This window comes from Petaurus breviceps, unplaced genomic scaffold (genome assembly GCF_028583685.1).
Source record: "Petaurus breviceps papuanus isolate PSGF00001 unplaced genomic scaffold, PetGlider_PUasm1.0 688, whole genome shotgun sequence".
NCBI lineage: Eukaryota > Metazoa > Chordata > Mammalia > Diprotodontia > Petauridae > Petaurus > Petaurus breviceps.
In genome coordinates, this window is record NW_027186457.1 from 5,585,907 (window position 1) to 5,606,228 (window position 20,322).

The following is a 20,322-nucleotide window of genomic DNA, read 5'->3' on the forward strand; positions in this document are numbered from 1 at the left end:
GATGAGGGGATGAGGGCCTGTACCAAAATGGTGGCTGTGTCAGGGGAGAGAGGGGGGGCACATCTGAGAGATGTTACAAAGGTGAAACTGACAGGCCTTGCCAACAGGCTTGGATATGGGGGGTGTGAGAGATAGAAAGGAGTCTAAGAAGACTCCTAGGTTGTGAGCCCAAAGGGCTGGGAGGATGGTGATACTCTCAAAAGTAAAAGAGAAAGTAGGAGGAGAGGAGGGTTTAAGGGAACAGATGAGTTCCACTTTGGACGTTTAGTTTAAGATATGGGAAAGATAGTTGGAGATGTATAGAAGGAGAAGAGAGCCCAGGACAGATGCTGAGGGATACCTATGGTTAAAGGGTGTGATCTGAAGGAAGATCCAATAAAGGAAACTGAAAAGACTCAGATAAGCAGGAGGAGAACAAGAGAGAATGATGTACCTGAAACCAAGAAAGAAGAATATCAAGGAGGAATGAGCAACAGTGTCCTAGGCTGCAGAGAGGTCAAGGAGAATGAGGACTGAAGGAAATGACATTGGATTTGGCAATTAAGAGATGACTAACTTTAGAAAGAGCAATTTCAGTGGAATAATAAGGTCAGAAGACAGACTGTAAGGGATTTTTTTTTTTGTGCTTTTTGGAGGGGGAAAAGCACAGCAATTGGGGTTAAGTGACTTGCCCAAAGTCACATGCCTAGTAAGTGTTAAGGGTCGAAGGCCAAATTTGAACTCAGGTCCTCCAGACTCCAGGGCCAGTGCTCTATTCACTGTGCCACCTAGCCACCCTGTAAGGGATTAAGAACAAAGTAAGAAGAGAGAAAGTGGAGATGCATATTATAAACCAAAAAGTTTAGCTACAAAAGTTGTGGGGAGATATAAAATACATATACACTTATTTTGTGAGTGTGCCCATATATACTCATGATTATGTATAAGTATATGTTATATAATTGTTACCTATTAAGACTATTCAAACTCCTATATACTAAAACCCCTTGGTCAGAATGAGTACCCAGAATAGTGTGTATACATACACATGTATGTATGTATGTATGCGTGCATGCACTGATATTGATATACCTGCATATATGAAATGGGGAAAAGTTCCTATAGTTGGATAGAAATTGCTTTGTACTCTCCTGCCAAGAAGAAGGAAGGAAATAAGTATTTTATTAAGTACCTACTATGTATCAAGCACTGTTAAGCCTTTACAAAGATTATTCCATTTTACCCTAACAACCACCCTGGAAGGCAGGAGCTTTAATTATCCTCATTTTACAGATGTGGAAACTGAGGCAGATAGTTTAAATGACTTGCCCAGGGTCAAACAGCAAAGAAGTGATAGAGGTTGGATCTATAGTCAGGTCTTCTAGACTCCAGGCCTCATGTTCTACTCACTGTGCCACCGTGCTGTACAAAAACATCCTCACTAAATAAATGAAAAGAAAACTGAGGCTAGACTCTAAACAAAAGAAAATAATGCACAAATAGGGTAGTGATTTCTCTCACTGGGACTTCTACTTTAAGAAGTCGAGGAAGTGAAATCTTACCATCTTTATCAATATTTAACATTTCTTGAAATATCCTTTGAACTACTATTTGTGAAAGGGAGGGGGTTGGGGGGAGTTTGTCCCCACAGAGAGAGGACAAAAAATCTACTCTCTGGTTTCTGTTTGTTTCCTAGCCCAAGCTTTCAGTCACATCTAGCTCCAGTACCAGTGATTTCTGGCTTTTCTCTCCCACACACAAAACCACCATCTTAATACTACAGTTCTTTTTCACAAAACTATTATGTCCATACAGCAAAAACGCAGGAACTTTAGTGAAAAAGCATCAACCCTGGCACCAAAGAACCCCTGCTCAAATCTCTGCTCTGCTACTCGTGACCTGGACAAATTTGGGTGAAGTCACTCAATCATCACTGGGCTTCAGGTCCTCATATGGACTGCAAAGTCTCTATGGTTTGTTCCAGCTCTAAATGCAAATGCATGGTCCTCTGAGACAGCAATGGAACCACCAGGCGGCACAATCAGGATACCTAGATGGCTCAGCGATGTGCCTTACGGAGCTTTTGTAAACAGCAGGTATCCACGATCACTGCAAAATAACTGATATTGCATCATGTCTTCTTGCCTTTTTAAACTTAATTCTCTGTAGGTAAGATTTTTTTTTGAAAGAGAAAGAAAAGGACAGAAGGAAGGTAATAAAAATAAGACATTAGTAGCTTTCAGGTCTTTTCAGTACCAATTATGACAAGAGCACAGGTGAAAAGTTCTTTTTATTACCTGTCTAACCCTATAAGACTAGAATACTGATTTTTTGGTATTTTCTGTTAGAATCCTAAAGGTATCTGATACGTACTGAGAACAGTAAGAGAACAAGTAGAGCTTGTGTGCTATTATTAAGCTTTTACTGTTTCCCAAGTAAAATTCCCCTTTACTTGTTCCTAAGAGCAGCATTTTCCACAGAACACTGGTATTCAAATGATATGAACAAGAGCCCTGTGAAAAGAATGCTTATGTTAGTCATATATTAAAACCTATGCACTAAATATTTAATCATGTATCAAAATTCTGATCTCAGGCATTTTTTTTGTCTGGCAATAGCCTCGTCTCCATTTTGCTCCAATCTTCCCCAGCCCAGAGCCCTCACAAACCAGCTCTTATTGGTTATCTATGTAAAGCGTTCTGCAGTAAAACAGAGCTAGAAAATGTTGCTTGAATGCATAGAATGTGGCAAAATTACACTTGTAATTATTTCATTTATATTCTGACAAGAAACCACCCTTGACCTCTCAGTTCCAAAGCTAATTACTCATTCAGATTTGTACAGTTTCTAAAGTTTTTAGCTTCTACCATTTACAACTCAACATAATCAAGCTCTTCATCTTCCCTGCTCTCCTCTGCTGCCAAAGATGGACCTTTCTAACTCTCCTACTTACCTTATTTTCTGTCAGTTCCAGGCCTGTGAGGGCCCTGATTGGTAGATTTGGTCTGATCCTCTACTGCCCTAACCCAATTTCATCAGATGTGTGCCACTGTTGGGACAGACCAGCTAACCAATTGTGAACAAAGACTCTTAGACCAAGTCTCATATGTAACAAATTGGAAGTAACTATAGTTAATATAAATGGTTTAGGATTGACCACAACTGTCAATCTACATAAGAACTACCAGCTGGTCTGGAGCAGCTCACCAGGCCTCAGCTCCTACACAGAGAGCACTGTGTACCCTGAAGACCTGTAGAATATTCAACAGGACCCTGGACAAAAAGCCCACCCACCAGAAGACTGCTGCCATTCTGAGAGGTCTCTCAGGCAGAAAAAAAAAACAATGTCTCTGCTGATCTCAAGCAGCACTCTGATCATTTGAGATCTGGCTCTCACAGGGTCCAAGCTTTACCATCACTTTAACCAGATGAAGAATCCATCTAGCTAGAACCATTACCCCCATTGGACTGGGCAAACCAGTCTACAAAAGAGAGGGCAAATAGAGGGTCATAATTTGGGGTGAAAGTACCAACCTCTGGGCATAAACCTTTTATATTAGAACAATATGATGTGTTCACAGATCGTTCCCAAGCTCACTGTTTGGGGAACAATCTACTGGCTTCCCAGTGTCAATATAAATTTCAAATGAAAACAATCAACATAATAAAACTGCAGTCTTTAATCAGGGTAAGTGAACTGCAGCTCCAGCTACCTCACAGCAAGTGCTGGAGTAGCCCAGGAGGGAGCTGGGGACAGGATTTATATAGGGTAATAAGGCAGAGAGAGAATGACTAGGCGGCAGGTGGGTGGGGTTGGGCACCTCAGTTTCACAAGGTAAGAGTTTTGCCTAACAAGCAAAAGCCCATAAAGAAAGCTTGGGAGGGAAAAGTTTGGGAGATTTACAAAATAATCAGAGGCTGAAAATGACAAAGGTCAGTCCAGATAAGGGCCAGGGACCAGACCAGGCCAGCTTCAGGCAGTTCTTAATCAACAGTGTTTAGTCACCAGGCAGAGAACCTTTCTCAGTTTCTTCCTCAGCCTACAAAATCCATATCTAATCAGTCACAAGGTCTTATATTTCCTTATTTCTCCAGTCACAGATACCATCCCTATTCCATGCTCTCAACATTTTATACCCAGATTACTGAATCAGCTTCCTGGCTGATAACCTTGACTCACCTTTTCCCCTCTAAATCATCCTGCAGATGGGCTGCCAGACTAATCTTCATAAAATGTCACTTTCAAGAATTCATGTCGTACTTAAAGGCCTTCCATGGTTCGCTCTGCCAGCCACATTGAGTCTAAACATCGCTACCAAATGTTCAAGCCCTTCTGTCTATGAAAACTCATTATTCTCCAATGACATAGCTTATTTCAGTTAGGCCCATTTCCTCTCCCATACACTATTCTCATGCCATCAGACCTATCTACCTCTAAGATCCTCAGAAAATTGGAACTGGGAATTTAAAATTAAGGCTATTCCCCAAGGATAAATTCCAGTGTAACAATCTTATTTGCTCGTACTAGACAAATGAGAAAACTGAAAGAGGAACTTTCAATACTATCTCTAGAATGTGTTTTCAGCTTAAATATGTCTTTGTAATATTAAGGGAAAAGGCTGCTTGTTTTGGAAACCGAATCTCAACACCCACACTTGACCTTATTCCTCCACCCATCTATTCTAACACCCAAACAAATAGTAGGTACATACCTATCGAAGGAATGGCTAGCTAGTACTGGGACACAGCAGGAAGAACCACCAGATAGGAATCACAGGTTCTGGGCTCTCGCTCTAGTTCTGCTGCCTTCTGAGTTTGGATGAAAATGCAAGAACCTGATAGCTCTAACTAGGAATGTATGATCTCTCCCTCCCCTTTTCCCAACTTTACCTTTGATTTTAAAAATTCTCCCATAAGACCTCCCAGATTAACTTTAGCACACTGAGGTCACTCCTAAAACTCCTGGAATATAACTTTGTTCAACCACAAATCACACAATTATTTCATGTTATGTTCATATTTCTCACTGTCTTAATGAGGGTTCCAAAGTAGTCTTCAGCTGACTTGCTTATCAACAAATTCCACATACACATACACTAGGAATATGGAATTCAATACATTACAAAGAAGCATAAGAAAGAGCAGGAAGCAACATTCTTACAGAGGCAATAAGAACTCACTTCGAAGAAAGCTGTCTTTAAAAGCAAGTCAGCTAGGTCAGTCAGGTAGGTGGCAGAGTGGATAGGGCTGGGGCAGGAGAGGAAGACTGCAGTTCAAATCCCGCCTCTGACATGCATTAGATGTATGACCCTAGGCAAGTCACTTCACCTGTTTGCTTCAGTTTCTTCATCTGTAAAATGGGGATGATAACAGCACCTGCCTCTCAGGGTTGTTGTGAGGATCAAATGAGATAATATTTGTATAAAGCTTAGCATGGTACCTGGCACACTGTAGATACTACATAAATGGTAGCTATTATTTATTACAGCAATCAACCACCAGTCTACAATGTATATCAGATGCTTTCATCCTGTATCAAATATTAGGGACCAAATAAATCTCTAAGATTCCCTTCCCACAGGTCAACTTTCCCTTTAACGTTTTGATCTTTATATACTGTCTTGCCTATAGTCTTATTTTATTTTCTCTTAATGCCTGTTTAAATCTTGGTAAAGGATGATCTTCCTTGACTCTGGTCCTAAAGTATATAGTGCAAAATCCAAGAAAAATGAAAATGTTCCTCCACACTATAACATCACATGCTGTACTTGGGAGAAAAATCTCTCTTAAGTTGCTTTGAAACAAAAAATCAACATTCAAAGGAAAAAAAAGAAGGGTGATATTTCTTGCAGGTCCTAGAGGATAATAAACTTAGGGACATAAGAACCATAGGAGGCCCCAGAGATCCGGCTATTCATGCTCTCATCTTACAGACGACGGCACTAAGCCCAGGGGAGGCCCGGTAACTTGTCCATAGTTACAATGGGAACAATCATCAGAAGTAGAATTTGAACTCAAGGCCTCTACTTCCAGGGCTGCCTCCAAACAAATGGTTCTCACACTTCCATATGCTACCATCCTCCTTGAAGACTGATATACCTTCCCAACTAGAAAAGTATGCCTGCATATATCTACCAAAAAATTTTGTGAAAAAGCCTAGCATCTCCTTAAGATATTATAACAACCCCTAAATAAGGTAAATATTTTTTCCCTTCTCACTCATCTTGCAAGATTCAAGCCCTGTTTGTACCACCTAGCTAATTTAAGAATAGGACAGAAAATGTTCCACATAAAGACACTAAGTGTTCCACTAAGACCCTTTAAAAAACTTTTTAACCATTTCAGAGGAAAATATTTTTCACGTGTATCAACTATTTCCTTGCCTTTTTAAATACAGCCCACAGCACACAATTCAACCTTTTCTTGATGACTGTCACCATTATTAACATCCATTACAGTCCTTTGCCATAATACAGTTAATACCTAAGGCAGAGATGTCAAACATATGGGCGCCATATGGACTCCCAAATGAGGCTTGAAGCAGATTAAAATGTAGTTCTTATCTGATTTTAATGTGTTGATCTGTTAATAAAAAAGAGAAATATATAATAAACATGTGGTTTTCTTAGTCAATATATAGCCCACAGGGAACCTTAGGTACAGTTAGGTGATGCCTCGATCGGTGATATTTACTTGGCCCTGACCTCCTTGGGGTTTACATCCTGGTTCCCAGCTGTGTTCTGCCTTTAAGTCACCTCTCTAAGGATAAGAAAAGAGCTAAGTTAAACTAAGCTGTTCTTCCCTATTTGGGAAAGGAGGGAAGGTCCAGTTTGAGATCTATTTCCTATACAGGCTGTTCTCAATCTGGAGAATCCCACAAAGCCACAGATAATCAAGGAATCAGGGGATGTCACAAACGTGGTTAAATCAGTTTTGGTTTTTTGCACACTAAGTCAGAACCTAGGAGACAAACAGTTGGGTTTTATTAGTACCTTACTCAGTAATCTTACTTTGCTGATCTGCGCTGTTGCTAAATATAAAGAGTGATTCTGCTTAGGTTTTGATTCTTTGGAGAAGATTTTGCCCACAGGTGAGCCTGTTAATGACTACCTATGTGAGATTTCTGCAGGACAGTTGAAGAGCATCCTATCCTGACAAATAGAAATGAGCCCAAAAATAGGCTCCCTTCCTTTAAAAAGTCACACATGTATTCTTATGCAGATATGTCCATATATATATCTCTCCAGGTTCAGGCAAGAAGGGAGTTCAGAAGAAAGGCTAATTTAGTATAGGCCTTAGAAGAACCTGAAGGTCAGATGAGGCCAGGGTGGCAAACCTGTGGCCTCGAGGCCACAGTAGCCCTCTAGGTCCTCTAGTGCAGCCCTTTGACTGAATCCAAACTTCACAGAACCAATCCTGAATTAGGCCTTGTTAGTCATCAGAACTTCTGTCTAATACAGCTGGCTCCCAAGATGCTCTGAGCTCCCTTGTTGAGCCTTTCCAAAAGATGCTTCAAAATTCTCCTGAAGACCCACTGTTCCACCTGAAGATGAAAATTCACATCCTACAGCAGTTTATTTCTTTCTTCTTGTCACTTATTTTTCATTTTTTATTCCTTGAAAGCTGAAAAATTCCTCTGGCCCTCGATCCAAAACAAATGTGCATTAAATTCTGCTTTGAATAAGCTCTGAAAAGGAGAAAACAGGCAGACTGAGTTCAAAAGGAAAAGATGTTTAAAAAAGGTAATTAGTTCATTGCGAAAATTCCTATACTCACTGGATTTTCCCATCTACCACCTCATGAGCACCATGGCACACTAGAAAATGCAGAGTAACAACTCTAGATTCTTCCTGAATTAAGCAAACAGATCCAGTTGGCTGAAAAAGAACCAGCTCCTACTCCTACTGCATAATCAGTCAAAACAATCCCTAACTACTCCCCTAATAGAAGCTGTAATCCCTAATTAAAGCAGTACTACTTCAGACTAAATTTAGGGAAGCAGGGTCTAACTACAGTATTCAACAAGGAAATGCCATCTGCTTCAGATGAATGCTTTATATTTAAGAATAACTAGGACTCTGATCCCATGATATCATTTTATAACTGAGCAATAACGTTAGGTATTATATATATATATATATATATATATATATATATATATATATATATAAGCCAAGATCACAAAACACCTTCTGACTTAATAACAATGAGCAACAAAGCTTCAGTTCTTTCCTGAAGTAAATTAACACCGTCCATTGTTCAAAGAAGTCAACATCCAAAAATCGCAGAAAAGGTCCTTGGCAAGGAATTATTAGGCACGAATCTTGGTGATTGTACAAGTTTACCTGTCTGCCTAATTCTAGACAGCAGGAATACTCCCCCCATCCTCACCCCAACATGCCACTGACAGTTTATAACTCTGGGAATGTTATTTTATCTGTGTTTCCTCATTTATAAAATGAGGAGTATGTTACTAATTTTCCAGGTTTTTAAAAAAATTAGACTTTAAAAGAAAATTACATACATGATTGTGATAAGGAATAAAGTATTCTCTGAGGATTTGAGAGAAGTTCAAAGTTAACTAAAATGATAAGCACAGACAAGGGTGGTTCCTTTTTCCTTCCTTCAAATCACATATTCTTGTGAAATCAAAAGTTTTTAGATCCAAAGCAAATTTGTTGAGCTTTGATATGAATAATATTTATAGTCAAAGGCAGAATAAATTAAAAAGAAAAAAAAAGTTTTAAAAGGCAGCTCATTCTGAAAGTTCCTACTACCATACTTTTCAGAAGAAAACTATCTTGTATGTGAGGTTTTGAGTTACCACCACCTACCATATATGTTGTAGTTTGTACAGATAAAACTTCATAAAAATCAGTGACCCATTAAAATGTTTTTCCTTGATATTTTCTTTTTCCTCTTTTTTTTCATACAAACAAGAAATCTCCCTCTGATGCCTCACTGTGGAAGGTAGTCTGAGTTCTTATGAGACTGTAAGTTCTATTGTGTTCAGACACATCAAAAGTCTTCCAAAGTGTGTTTGTTTTCTGAGGACTAACCTAGTTAAGAGCAGACAAGCTTATCCCACAAACAGCTAGCAACAGCAACCAATGAAACAAAGATCATACAAAATAGCTCTCTGTCCTAATCAAATAACCTTCTGCTTCTACAGTGATGGTAGGAAAATAGCAGAAAAGGGGGCAGGGAGCAGTAATTATCATGTGGTTTTTATTAACTATCAGTACTCTAAATGTAAAGTCCTTATCCAGTGAAAAATGACATTTAAATCAGCTGAAATCTTTTGTTTGTCTAGATGAACAACTTTCAGAATGAGTGTGTCATCCAAGAAGAGACCTCAGAAGTCATCTGCTCTAACCCATATCTGAGCAGATATGGGGAGAAAATGATGAAGAAAAACAAACCAACAAATTGTGTGGTATGAGAAACATGCTGCTCTTAGTGAAGTTTGTAACAGAATAGAAAATGCCCTATTGCCATTGCATTATGTTGTTTCTGATCCCCCAATACTGCCTAGAAGGGTTCTGGAAGCTGCAAGCATGGGCTTATTATTACACTGGATCTGGCACATGGCTCAACCACTCCAAAACCCTCCAGCTCTACACCAAAATGGTACAGGTTGAGGAACATATTACAAATACAGTTTTAAAAATCTTTAATTCCATTTGGCAGCTTGATACAGATCCCTTTTTATAATGGAATTTGAACCAATACTCAGATCAACATTTTCAGGGTACCACATGCCAGTAGAGGAACTGAGGGCAACAGCTGGGTTTGCAGACACCAAGAAGAGGGCTCCTTCCACAGCAGCCTGATCACTGATGTCCGTGTCACTGCCTCCATCCTAGAGTATTTTCCCTGAAAGTAAGAGCTAGTTTATTTTGTTTCCCAAGGCTTTCCCTGTCATGACTAATAAATGGTTGCTGAAGTTAAATTGAACAGAACCACAAACAGTTCTGAAAAGTTATCAGATTATGTTCTTTGGGGCCCATAAATTCTACTATTTCTTTCCCAACTAATCCTAAAATATGAAATAAGGCAACTCAATCTTTTTCTAATAATATGTGCACTCAACATTCCCCTGCATATTCTGAACAGAAAGGAAACAAACTATACATATAATTTATCTCTGGAACAATGCCTTATTTTTTTTGAAACTTTCGGCACTTATTTTTATTTCAGGGCTACTCTATAAAGTTTTTTATTAGTACCTCTAGTCCTGCTTATAAATTATCTTGGTTAATCAAATCATTTTTTTCTCTTCTATGCCAGAAAGAACAAATTTTCTCACTTTGTCACTATCTCCCAGGGACACAGTACAAACTCTGTACTGTATTAACTCAGCAGCTTCATGGTTTCTGAAATGTCATCCTAAAACAATACTATATGACGTTAGCAATTGCAATGCTCGTCCATGTAAGTGCAATTCATGAAACAGCAATTTCTTTCAAGTTTTTTCTCCCTGATTTATATCAAGGAAAACACCAGTGAGTGAATTCTACATGCTAAAAAAAAAAAAGGAAAGAAAATCATTTTGAAAGAAGAAGTATAAATGTACTGATGGAGGAAAAGAAACTCAACTCAATTTCTATTCCCTGCTATACTTTGTTGAAGAGAAAATGGGTAGCTCAAAAAGGTGAAAAATAAGGAAGTATGAAGTCACTGATTTGATTGAATGTAGGTTTTCAGTCACTCAGCTTGAAACTGTTAGTCATTCTTATATTTAGCTTTAAATTACTCTGATGCTAAGTATACATAAATGATCTCAACAACTATTACTGGGTGACCCAAGTCCCTGTAATGCCTCCAGGGAAGTTGGATAATTAGTTTTCTACCTGAAAAGATTTTTTTTTTAATTTGAGAGACTAACTCCTGCTTCTGTAACCCCACTAACAGTCATTTATTTCTATTTCAACATTTATTAAGCACTTGTTATTTACTGTGTTAAGAAATGGGGTACAAAGATAACTATAACGGATCCAGATTTCATGAGAACCTCACAATCTAATACACGTAAGGTCAATAAATAACTATTAATACCCCAGAGATCAAAGGAAAAAGGAAAAGGATCCCCATTACCCCCATACACAGCATTCTTTTTGATGAGCAAGTCAAGATCAAACAAATGTCGAAGGGAAAAACAGAGGAATGACCCTTGACAATTTCAAGCTAAAAGCTGTATGAAATGAGTCATCTCTGTTGCAGATCCATCCAGTACTTCACAGAGAGGCTGTCCAGTGTAAAACCAGTATGAGGTCATGTGGGCCCTCAAATGTCTAATCTGCAATAAAAGCAACTGAGGCAGAGCTCTGAGCCAATAACCATTTATTGAAGGCCCCTTTAATGAATAGGAACTCAGATCTTCCTCCTGATCTGAGATGCCCCTTTCTCCAGGGCCTTGGTTTTATAGTGTTTGGCAAGATGATACAGATGATGCAGAGTAAAATGAAGGATCTCACTGACTGACAGACCTATAGCCTGACCCTCCAAAATGGAAGATAGAAAGCATCTATATCAGGAAAAAAATGGGCAGGGCTGATGGTCATAGTGAGGCACAGATGGGCAAGGCAACAATCATCTGATGGCTAAATGCTTATGACTATTTCCCCATTTTTGGGGGTGGGAGGGAAGAAAGGATGGAAGGACAAAAAGAAACTAGGGAATTTTCCAGATCATCAGGACATCTCAGCCACAGTAGGCCTGGTCACTTAGTTATCAGGCATAAAGGGTGGAGGTCTTTTAGTTAGCTTCCTGTGGTCAAGCAAGTGACCCTATAACCCACAGTTTAAATAAGTTCACTTGCTTAACCAAAAGGAAGCCAACCTCATCTAATTATCCCTAAATATAAGTTGACTAAAAGCAACCGACTAAATATACATTAATAGATAAGTATAATAAAAATAATCACTACTCCTATGGAATCACATTAAATTGAATAATACTAATCGGAATAAAATAGGAGTTAGATTAATCATTTGACATAGACAATAAAGAAAAATGGATTGGGCAAAAGATCTAGCTCAGTAGAAAGGATGGCATTAAATAATTCAGCATGGATGCTTATAAAACACAAATTTAAAACTTAAGAAAAGCTGGAACTGGGGTGGCTAGGTGGTGCAATGAATGGAGCACCATCCCTGGAGTCAGGAGGACCTAAATTCAAATCCAGCCTCAGACACTTAACACTAGCTGTGTGGCCTTGGGCAAGTCACTTAACCCCAATTGCCCTACCTTCCCCCCTCCAAAAAGAGGCAAAAAAAACCAACCAAAAACAAACAAACAAACAAAAAAGGCTAGAATCTGAGAATCAATGTATGGTATAGGCCAGAAGTTCTCAACTTTTTTGTCTCAGGACTCCAGTATAGTCTTTAAATTTCCTAAAGACTGCTATTCTCACACATGAAGCTTTTATTGATGTAGATTATATCTACTAATATTTATCATATTAGAAATCATGGGGGCAGAGCCAAGATGTTGGAGTAAAAACAAAAATCATGAAAAACTTTGATCTCTCAGATTACCTGTAAACAGTCTAAGGGACTCCTGGAGGTCTCTGGATAACATCTTGAGAAACCATAATTTAGGCTTTGAAAGCTATAGGCCCCTAAAGGAGAAGGGGGATAGATTGAGGGCTGAGAGTAGTTTGGGAGAACTCAATGGAAAGCTGCCCATAGAGTGTGGATTTAATTAAGAGCTTGCTGTTACCGGTAGTATATGAATAAACCTTGAAAGACCAGAAGATCTGGACAGGTAGAAAAAAGGAAGTTCTGGCAAAGATAAACACACTAAGGAACAGGAACATACAAACAGGAATGAACACAACAGGTTCTAGGAGAAAAACAAAACTGTCCTGACTGAAGCATCATATCAGTACTATGCTAGAGAATAATCTGAGCTAAGGCTAGAGGTAGGGGGGAGACAGATTATTGAAGTCCCTGAAAAGAAGGGGTAAAAGAGGGCTATACTTGACATGGGAAGAAAGGCATCCATTGAAGGTTCTTAAGTGAAGATGAGGCATGATAAAAATGGTCAAGTTTATTCAGGAAGGTTAGATTAGAATGGAGAAAAATCTAAACTGCATGAGATTTTCTAGGTTGTTTCAGTCATCCACATGTCATCTGAAGACCTAAACACGGTGGTAATGATAGAAGGGACAATTATTGCATATTTCTAAGGAAAAACTGACAAGATTCTAAATACAAGAACAAAGGAATGACTCAAATGACAACCAGGTTTTGAGTTTGGGTGACTGGGAACCAGTGACAGGAGTGTTCATGAGATCCTTGTAACAGAAACAGAACCATCCTGAGATGAAGTACTGAAAGGAAAAACAAGACTGCTACAAGTAAAACAAATACTCTAACAATGGTGAAATGGACTCATTTTCTTACAGGTTTCCTGCCTTCCTGTTTTTTTTTTTTTGTCTTGATTTCTAAATCAAATTTGAATGCCATTTTCATTTGTTTCATGAGAACCAAAACATATCAGCAAACATTAGAATTTAGTTATAAACTAACAATTTAGTCATCTGTAGGTTTCACAGACCACCACATTGTTACAGCTTCCAACCTTTTTTTCTAAACTTTACTTAACATTGTTTCCACTAAAGGTTTTTTTAACTGCAAAAATTTTCAAAGATATCTCTATGTAGCAATCACTTGTAATTTAATAGGAAAAAAAAAGACTTTTGGTTTAACACAGATGACTAGAATTCTTAAATAGATTTTAAAATATGCTAGAAGACAATAGAGACTAAGAAAATATATAAATGAAGTACAATGTTCTAAAATATTTGCAGCCAAATGGAATCTGTCTTTGTTCCACTATTGCCAAACAAAATTGGCTTCCCTGCAGAGACCAATACCCCAACAGCAATTTCATTATAAGCATGCTGATATGCAATCTGTGTTTTCTTTTTAATCAAAGTAACAGGCCTACAGCCTGTTATATTCCCTAATAAAGTCTTTATCTACTTTAAATTCCTCTTTATCCAAATGAATACCTGAATCCTTACTTTATTTTTTTTTACACTGTTACTGATGTGTTCTGTTTTTACACTGATTACATTTACAGATTACTCTCTGGCTTTTGAGAGATCTTTGACAGTGGCATCATATAAAAGTTCATGCAATATTTCATGCTGTACCACTGCCCCTTCTCTGTTCTTGCTGTATTGTTTTTCAAATTAACAGAAATTTACTTTCTCTCCTTCTAGGACCTGTTAATTTCATTAATATAAGGAACTGAAGGTGAGAGTAAACTTTTATTTACCCAAGTCTCAAGGACTTGCCTAGAGCAAAGGTGTCAAACTCCCCAGGGGGCTTGAGTCATATCAAAATGTAACTGGAAAACGTTTAACAAAATAAATAAAAGTAAAATACAATACAGATATTGTTAATTTGTGGTTTTCTAAGTCTATATGTAGCCCCAGGGATCCATTTCTACCCAATGGCCTCTACAGATGAGGTAACTGAGGGGATTAGGAGAGCCTAGTGGTTAATTGTGGGAATTTAGTGAACCACTTCTAAGTCTGTCTTGTGTCTCAATTCTGGAGCTAGCTCAGTTACCTTTCTATTCAATTATGGGTCTAATCCAACTTCTATTTTGTAAGAAAACTTTATTCAATTGTAAGAACTGGGAGAAAACTATAGTGTATTGTTATAATTTTATTATGGCTGGGAAACTAGACCACCTCTACTTTCTATTTAGAGACCCTTAACTAAGGACCTAAGTTAGGCTGTTCAGAAGCCCAGTCAGACCAGAAGATTGATGCAAGGAAATTCCTCACAACTGTACATCTCAAGCAACCCATATGTCTTATCTGAAAACTGGCCCATATGTTCAGACACTTGGTGGGAGTGGGTCACAGCTTATTCTTATTTCAAGGAATTACACCTGTCCTCTCCCCATCCCAACTTGTAAAGTGCCTTATTTTTCTTCCAACCAGAAATCATATTCCCAAATGTTGTATCCTGATTAATTTTTTCTTTCAATTAACTGGTCTTATATGATTGTTTTTAATGTATAAAAGTCTGTTTCCCCCTGCATTCTGGGTCCAGACCAAAGCTGAGGAAGGATACTGGTCCTGATTTGTTGGGCAACTGGCATTCATTGATCAATAAACCAATATGCTCAGATGGGCCAAACCTTTGTTTCCTCAGTTGTTTCCTCTTACACCCACCACATAGAGGTTAAGTGACTTGCCAAGGGTCACAGGGCCAGCATGTGTCAAGAGGCAGGACTGCCTTCCCAAGACAGCTCTCATTGTATCACGAAAAGATTCTAAAAAATAAAGTTATCCAAGGAATAAGTTCTTGCTGCTTCTCAACTTTCATGATTGATGTGAGCAGTCTAGTTTGCTATCTTTCACACTAAGAAAAAGCTAGCAGCCAATTAAATTCTTAAGTCTTACTATTTAAGTTAATTGATATATCCACTAGGTTAATTGTTATATAGAGATACTTAAACTAGCAAAGCTATTGTTAACTTATCATTGAAAAAGAATGCAATTCTTACTTAGGTGACTTTTTATAAAGACAACTGCAGCACTTTTCAATCATTCTTTTTTTTTTATACTGACTTAAGATAAAAAAATGGGGGTTTGGGAGAAAAATTGAGCTTATAGCAATGTGTCACAAGAATAAACACAAAGTCAGTCAAAGATTTTAGTACATTTCCCTGACAAAATATAAGTGAAAACTATGAAAGGAATACTCCACTGTCTGCAGCCACCCACCTTACCAGCTTAATTATACCTAGTTTTCTAAATGGACCCACAAGTCTCACTTTCCAAAGTAACAATGACCAATGACCCCCTCAAGTACAAAAGAATTTAATTCCTATAATCTACTTTGAATGAACACTCCTTAAGGTAATCTGGGAAAAAAGGTATTTTCTTTTAACTAAATTGAGTAATCCAGTGATCATAATCAGAAACAGGTGAATGTCTAGAATGTCAAACAAACTGATTACATAAACTTTAAAGACAACCCCAAATGAATAACCTACTGATAGTGGGTTACAAATCTTAGTAGCATCTTTATATATAAAGAACAGGGTCTTAATGAAAAGCTAACAAAAGATCACAAACAGCTCTCCTTTATGAAAAAAGAAAAACACCAGACCATTGCACTAGTATCAGATATGAGTTCAAATACTAATTCTCTCACTACTAAACTTGTGACTCTGGGCAGGTCAACCTCTCTGGGCCTCAGTCTACTCATCTGAAAAATGAGGGTGTTTTATCAGATGATCACTAAGGTCCCTTTCGGCTCTTAGATCCCATAATAAGTATTCTAATTCCAGAGTCCAAAAAGTGGACTTGAAGTTCAACACAGCTGTTTTGCCCTTCCCCCAAATAATGTCAGTCCTTTAGCTTTTTTTTTTTTAAAGGTCCTGCTTGTAGAAAAATTAGGTTTCTGGGCAATAAAGCAGAAGTTGCACCAAAAATAGTTCTGAAGAAATAGAAAGTGAGTGTCAAGGAAGACTAGGGAAATTAAGAATGATCAAGAAAATAAAGTTTAGAGGCATGGACAGTCAGTTACAGTCAGAATTTATTTTATCTTCTATCCAGCTTTAAAAAGAGGATCAAGTTGTGGCTCAGTTAAGGTCAAAGAACCAAGAGTACCACTAAAATCAATGACAATGAGATTATAAACAAAAAGAGAGCTCGGGGTACAAATTTCAAATCCCCAAGATGTGGAGTTCATTGCCTCAAGAAGTGACAGCCATCTAAAAACAAAAGAAAGAACACCACAATTCAAACACTAGAGTATAGTAGTCCATGAGGTCACCATTGTGGCTGGACTAAGAAATAAGCAGTTATGTCAACTGTTTATAGAAAATGTCCTTGAAAATTATATCCTGCCTTCCCTTAGTAACTAAACAATCACCATAAAACATTTATCACCACTGCTGCCAGTCAATAATCTCAAATATTCAACAATTTACCAACAGACATGGGCCATGAGCAAGACATTTTGATGAATAAATATCATCATCTAAGTACTGACTGTGTTGAAATTAGGCTCCTAATATTTTAACATCAACATTCAGGGCTTTCACTTTTACCTTCCTTCCTTCTCCAGACCCCAAAAAATAATCAACAAAAACTGAATGGGATCCTATTATGTGCTGGGCTCTGAGGAACCTTAAGGTACTACTACCCTAACTAACTTATAATCAGGATAAGACAAAGCATAACTATAAGAAGCTAAGCATGAACTGAGAGAATTAATTCTTTAACTTTTGATCCAGATCAGGTCCCCAAGTTAAGTAGTGTCTTAAGAGGAAAGTTACTTTTCCTGACCTTTCAGAAACCTTTAGTGTTTAGCCTATTGGGTTTCTTTAACAGCCTCGATCTGTAGGATACCAGAAAACTTCCTCAAAGAAACACAAAAACAGCTTGCATTTATATAGCTCTTTAAGGTATGCAAAGAGTGTAACGTGCATTATCTCATTACTCCTTACTATCTCCTTAACATGTTATCCCATTTCTTTCTCTAGACCACGCATGGCAGCCAAGCCAAAGACAAATCCTATCAGCCTAGCCCTAGAGCTGGACAGGACCTCAGAGGGTCATCTAATCCAGCATCTTCCACAGTTTCCCAGAGGAAATTCGAATTTGAGAATTTACGTTTTGAGAACTTAAGTTCTCAAATTTTAGAGCAAAAAGTACCACGTTATCAATAACGTGAGCTAAGGAGGATAGAGCTGAAATCAGGAGGACTTGAGTTCAAATTCTGCCTCAGATCCTCACTAGCTGGCCAGGTACTCTTTGCCACAAAATTTTCGCCTGTAAAACGGTGATAAATAACAGCAACTACTTCGGATTCATCAGTCTCCTAGGATTCTGGCGAGGATCAAATAGGACAATACACAGCACTTTTCAAACAAGACAAATAAGATAAGGTAAAGCACTTTGCAAACCTTGGAAGCGCTGTTATTATTAAATACCTTAGAGACGGAATAAATCTGGGAATCTGGGTAAGAAATTAACCATTTGGGCACGGGGGGGAGGATGCCAATGGAGAAAATACAATCGGAGCAAGTAGAGAAGGAAACAACGACTAGAAGCGAGAGCACCCGCCCACGGGCAACAGGGGGCGGAAGAAAGCTCTCGGCCCAACTAGAACTTGGGGCCCCTGGGGGAGGACCGAGGCGGAAGCGGACCGGAGGGGAAGGGGCGCGCGGCCCCGGGCTGGGGGCTCGGAGCTAACGGGAGCCGGCAGCCCGGGCGGCAGCGCCGCGCTCCTCCACCCGGGTCCCGTGCTCCCCGACCTGTCCTCGCTGGCCGTGATCACGCCGTCCTCTTTGGGGATGAGGAGCGCCGCCGTCACGGCGTCCTGGTGGCCCTCGATCTTGTTGAGCAGGACCGGGCGGCTGCTCTGCGGCCGCGAGTGGATTTCCGCCGCCATCTTCGCAGCGGCGGCGGCGTCGGGGGCGACGGGAGCGACGGGAGCGACGGGAGCGTGGGCAGCGTCGGGAGTGACGGCGGCGAGCTCCCCTGCTCACGCGGACCGCCCGTCAGCTGACGGCCCGAGATCCTCGGGCCGTATACCTGCGAATAGCGCCGCAGCCACCCGCCGTATTGTCTGAAGACGTTGCGCCTCAGCCAAAACGAGGCTGGGCCGGACAGTCCCGCGGCCCGGGCCTCTCCAGGCAGAAAGTTCAGAAGACCTCTATTTCAGAAGGGCGGACTTGTGTGGCTGTGGGCTGTCAGTTACCGGGTGTGCCCCTCCCCCCCGGAAAAAAAAAGAATATATAAAACAAAAACCGAAACAGGACAACTTTGTTACTACCTTCTCACATTTAACATATGCCCTTTTAAAGTAACAATCGGAATATTTTCGCCAAACCTCAGATCTAGGATCTTATGAAAACTAGTATTTGTCAAAGGAGATCTTGTAAAAGCAAGAGGACTGAATTACTGGAAGATAATAATAACTAGGAAAAAAATAGTTTCCAATAATTCAGAAGGAGGCAGAAATAGGGCAATTTTTATCACTACCTTATTACATATAATGCCCTTTCTAAGTAAACAAATTGCACGTTTCCCCTAGCCTCCCAATCTAGGTTCTTAAGAAAACTAGTATTTTTCAAAGGAGACCTTGTAGGCAGAAGAGGGAAGGAGTTGCTGGATAATAATAGATATGCAGAAAAATAATGGTTTTAATGAATATATTTTTTTTAAGTTCAGAAGGGGCACAAACTGGGCGACTTTGTTACTACCTACTATTTGATATGATAAATTTGAAAACGTTGTTTCCTTTAAACTCCACCCAGGTCAATCTAGGATCTTCAGAAAGATAGTATTTGTCAAAGGAAGGCTTAATTCGGGGTGAAGAGGTATGTGAGGAGTGTTCCTGGCGAGCCACAGGTATGGCAAAAATCAATAAAACACTTTCTTTTACAGAAAAGTTAAGAAAAGTACGAAAAAAAGATGATTTGGCTACTACCTTATTGAAGGTAATAATATGCTGTAAAAGATATAGATCAAGTTCACAGTTTCATGTTCAAAATTCTTTTTGTTTTTTGCTTATTGAAAAGTGGAACACATTGTATATAATATATATATATATATATATATATATTATATGAATGAGCACAGCAATTTAGTGCTTGATAAACCCAAAGATCCCAGTTATTTATTTAGTAAGGCAAAAATTCATTATTTAACAAACCTGTTTGGATAAACTGGAAAGTAGTCTAGCAAACATGAACCAGTATCTCACACTATTAATATAATATACTCAAAATGGGTACATGACTTAAACATAAAGGTGATATCATAAGCAGATTAGTAGAACTTGGGAAAAAAAAATTACTGTTTAGATCTATGGAAAGGGGAAAGGAGCTCATGACCAAACAAAAGATCACGGGAGATAAAATTGATGAATTTGATAATACAAAATTCAAAAGGTTTTGTACAAATAAAAACCAGTCATGAAAATTAGAAGAGAAGCAAGGAGAAAAAAAACTTTGCAACATGTTCCTTTGATCTCATTTTTAAGACACATAGGGAACTGAGTCAAATTTACAAGAATAAAAACTATTCCCCCAATTGATTATTGGCCAAAGAATGTGAACAGAATTTTCAGAGGAAAAAATCCCATGAAAAAATGCTCTAAACTGTTAATAATTAGAGATGTGCAAATTCAGACAACTCTGAGGTACCACTTCATACATGTCAGATTAACTAAGATGTCATATAGTAAAATGATAAATGCTGGAGGGGATGTGGGAAAATAAGTATACTAATGCACAACTAGAGTTGTGAACTAATTTGACTATTCTGGAAAGCAATTGGGATCTAAGCTGAAAAAA

The 20,322-nt window shown here is 38.7% G+C and overlaps 1 protein-coding gene across 1 annotated transcript in view; it reads right to left on the reverse strand.

The window, feature by feature from the left end:
* Window positions 1–18,536, reverse strand: part of WDFY1 (WD repeat and FYVE domain containing 1) — a 58,534-nt gene extending 39,998 nt beyond the window's left edge. The window contains exon 1 of the mRNA XM_069104533.1: window positions 18,277–18,536. Within this exon, the coding sequence (XP_068960634.1) occupies window positions 18,277–18,413 (137 nt within the window). The 5' untranslated portion in view covers window positions 18,414–18,536. The remainder of the gene's footprint in view (window positions 1–18,276) is intronic.
* Window positions 18,537–20,322: the final 1,786 nt, after the last annotated feature.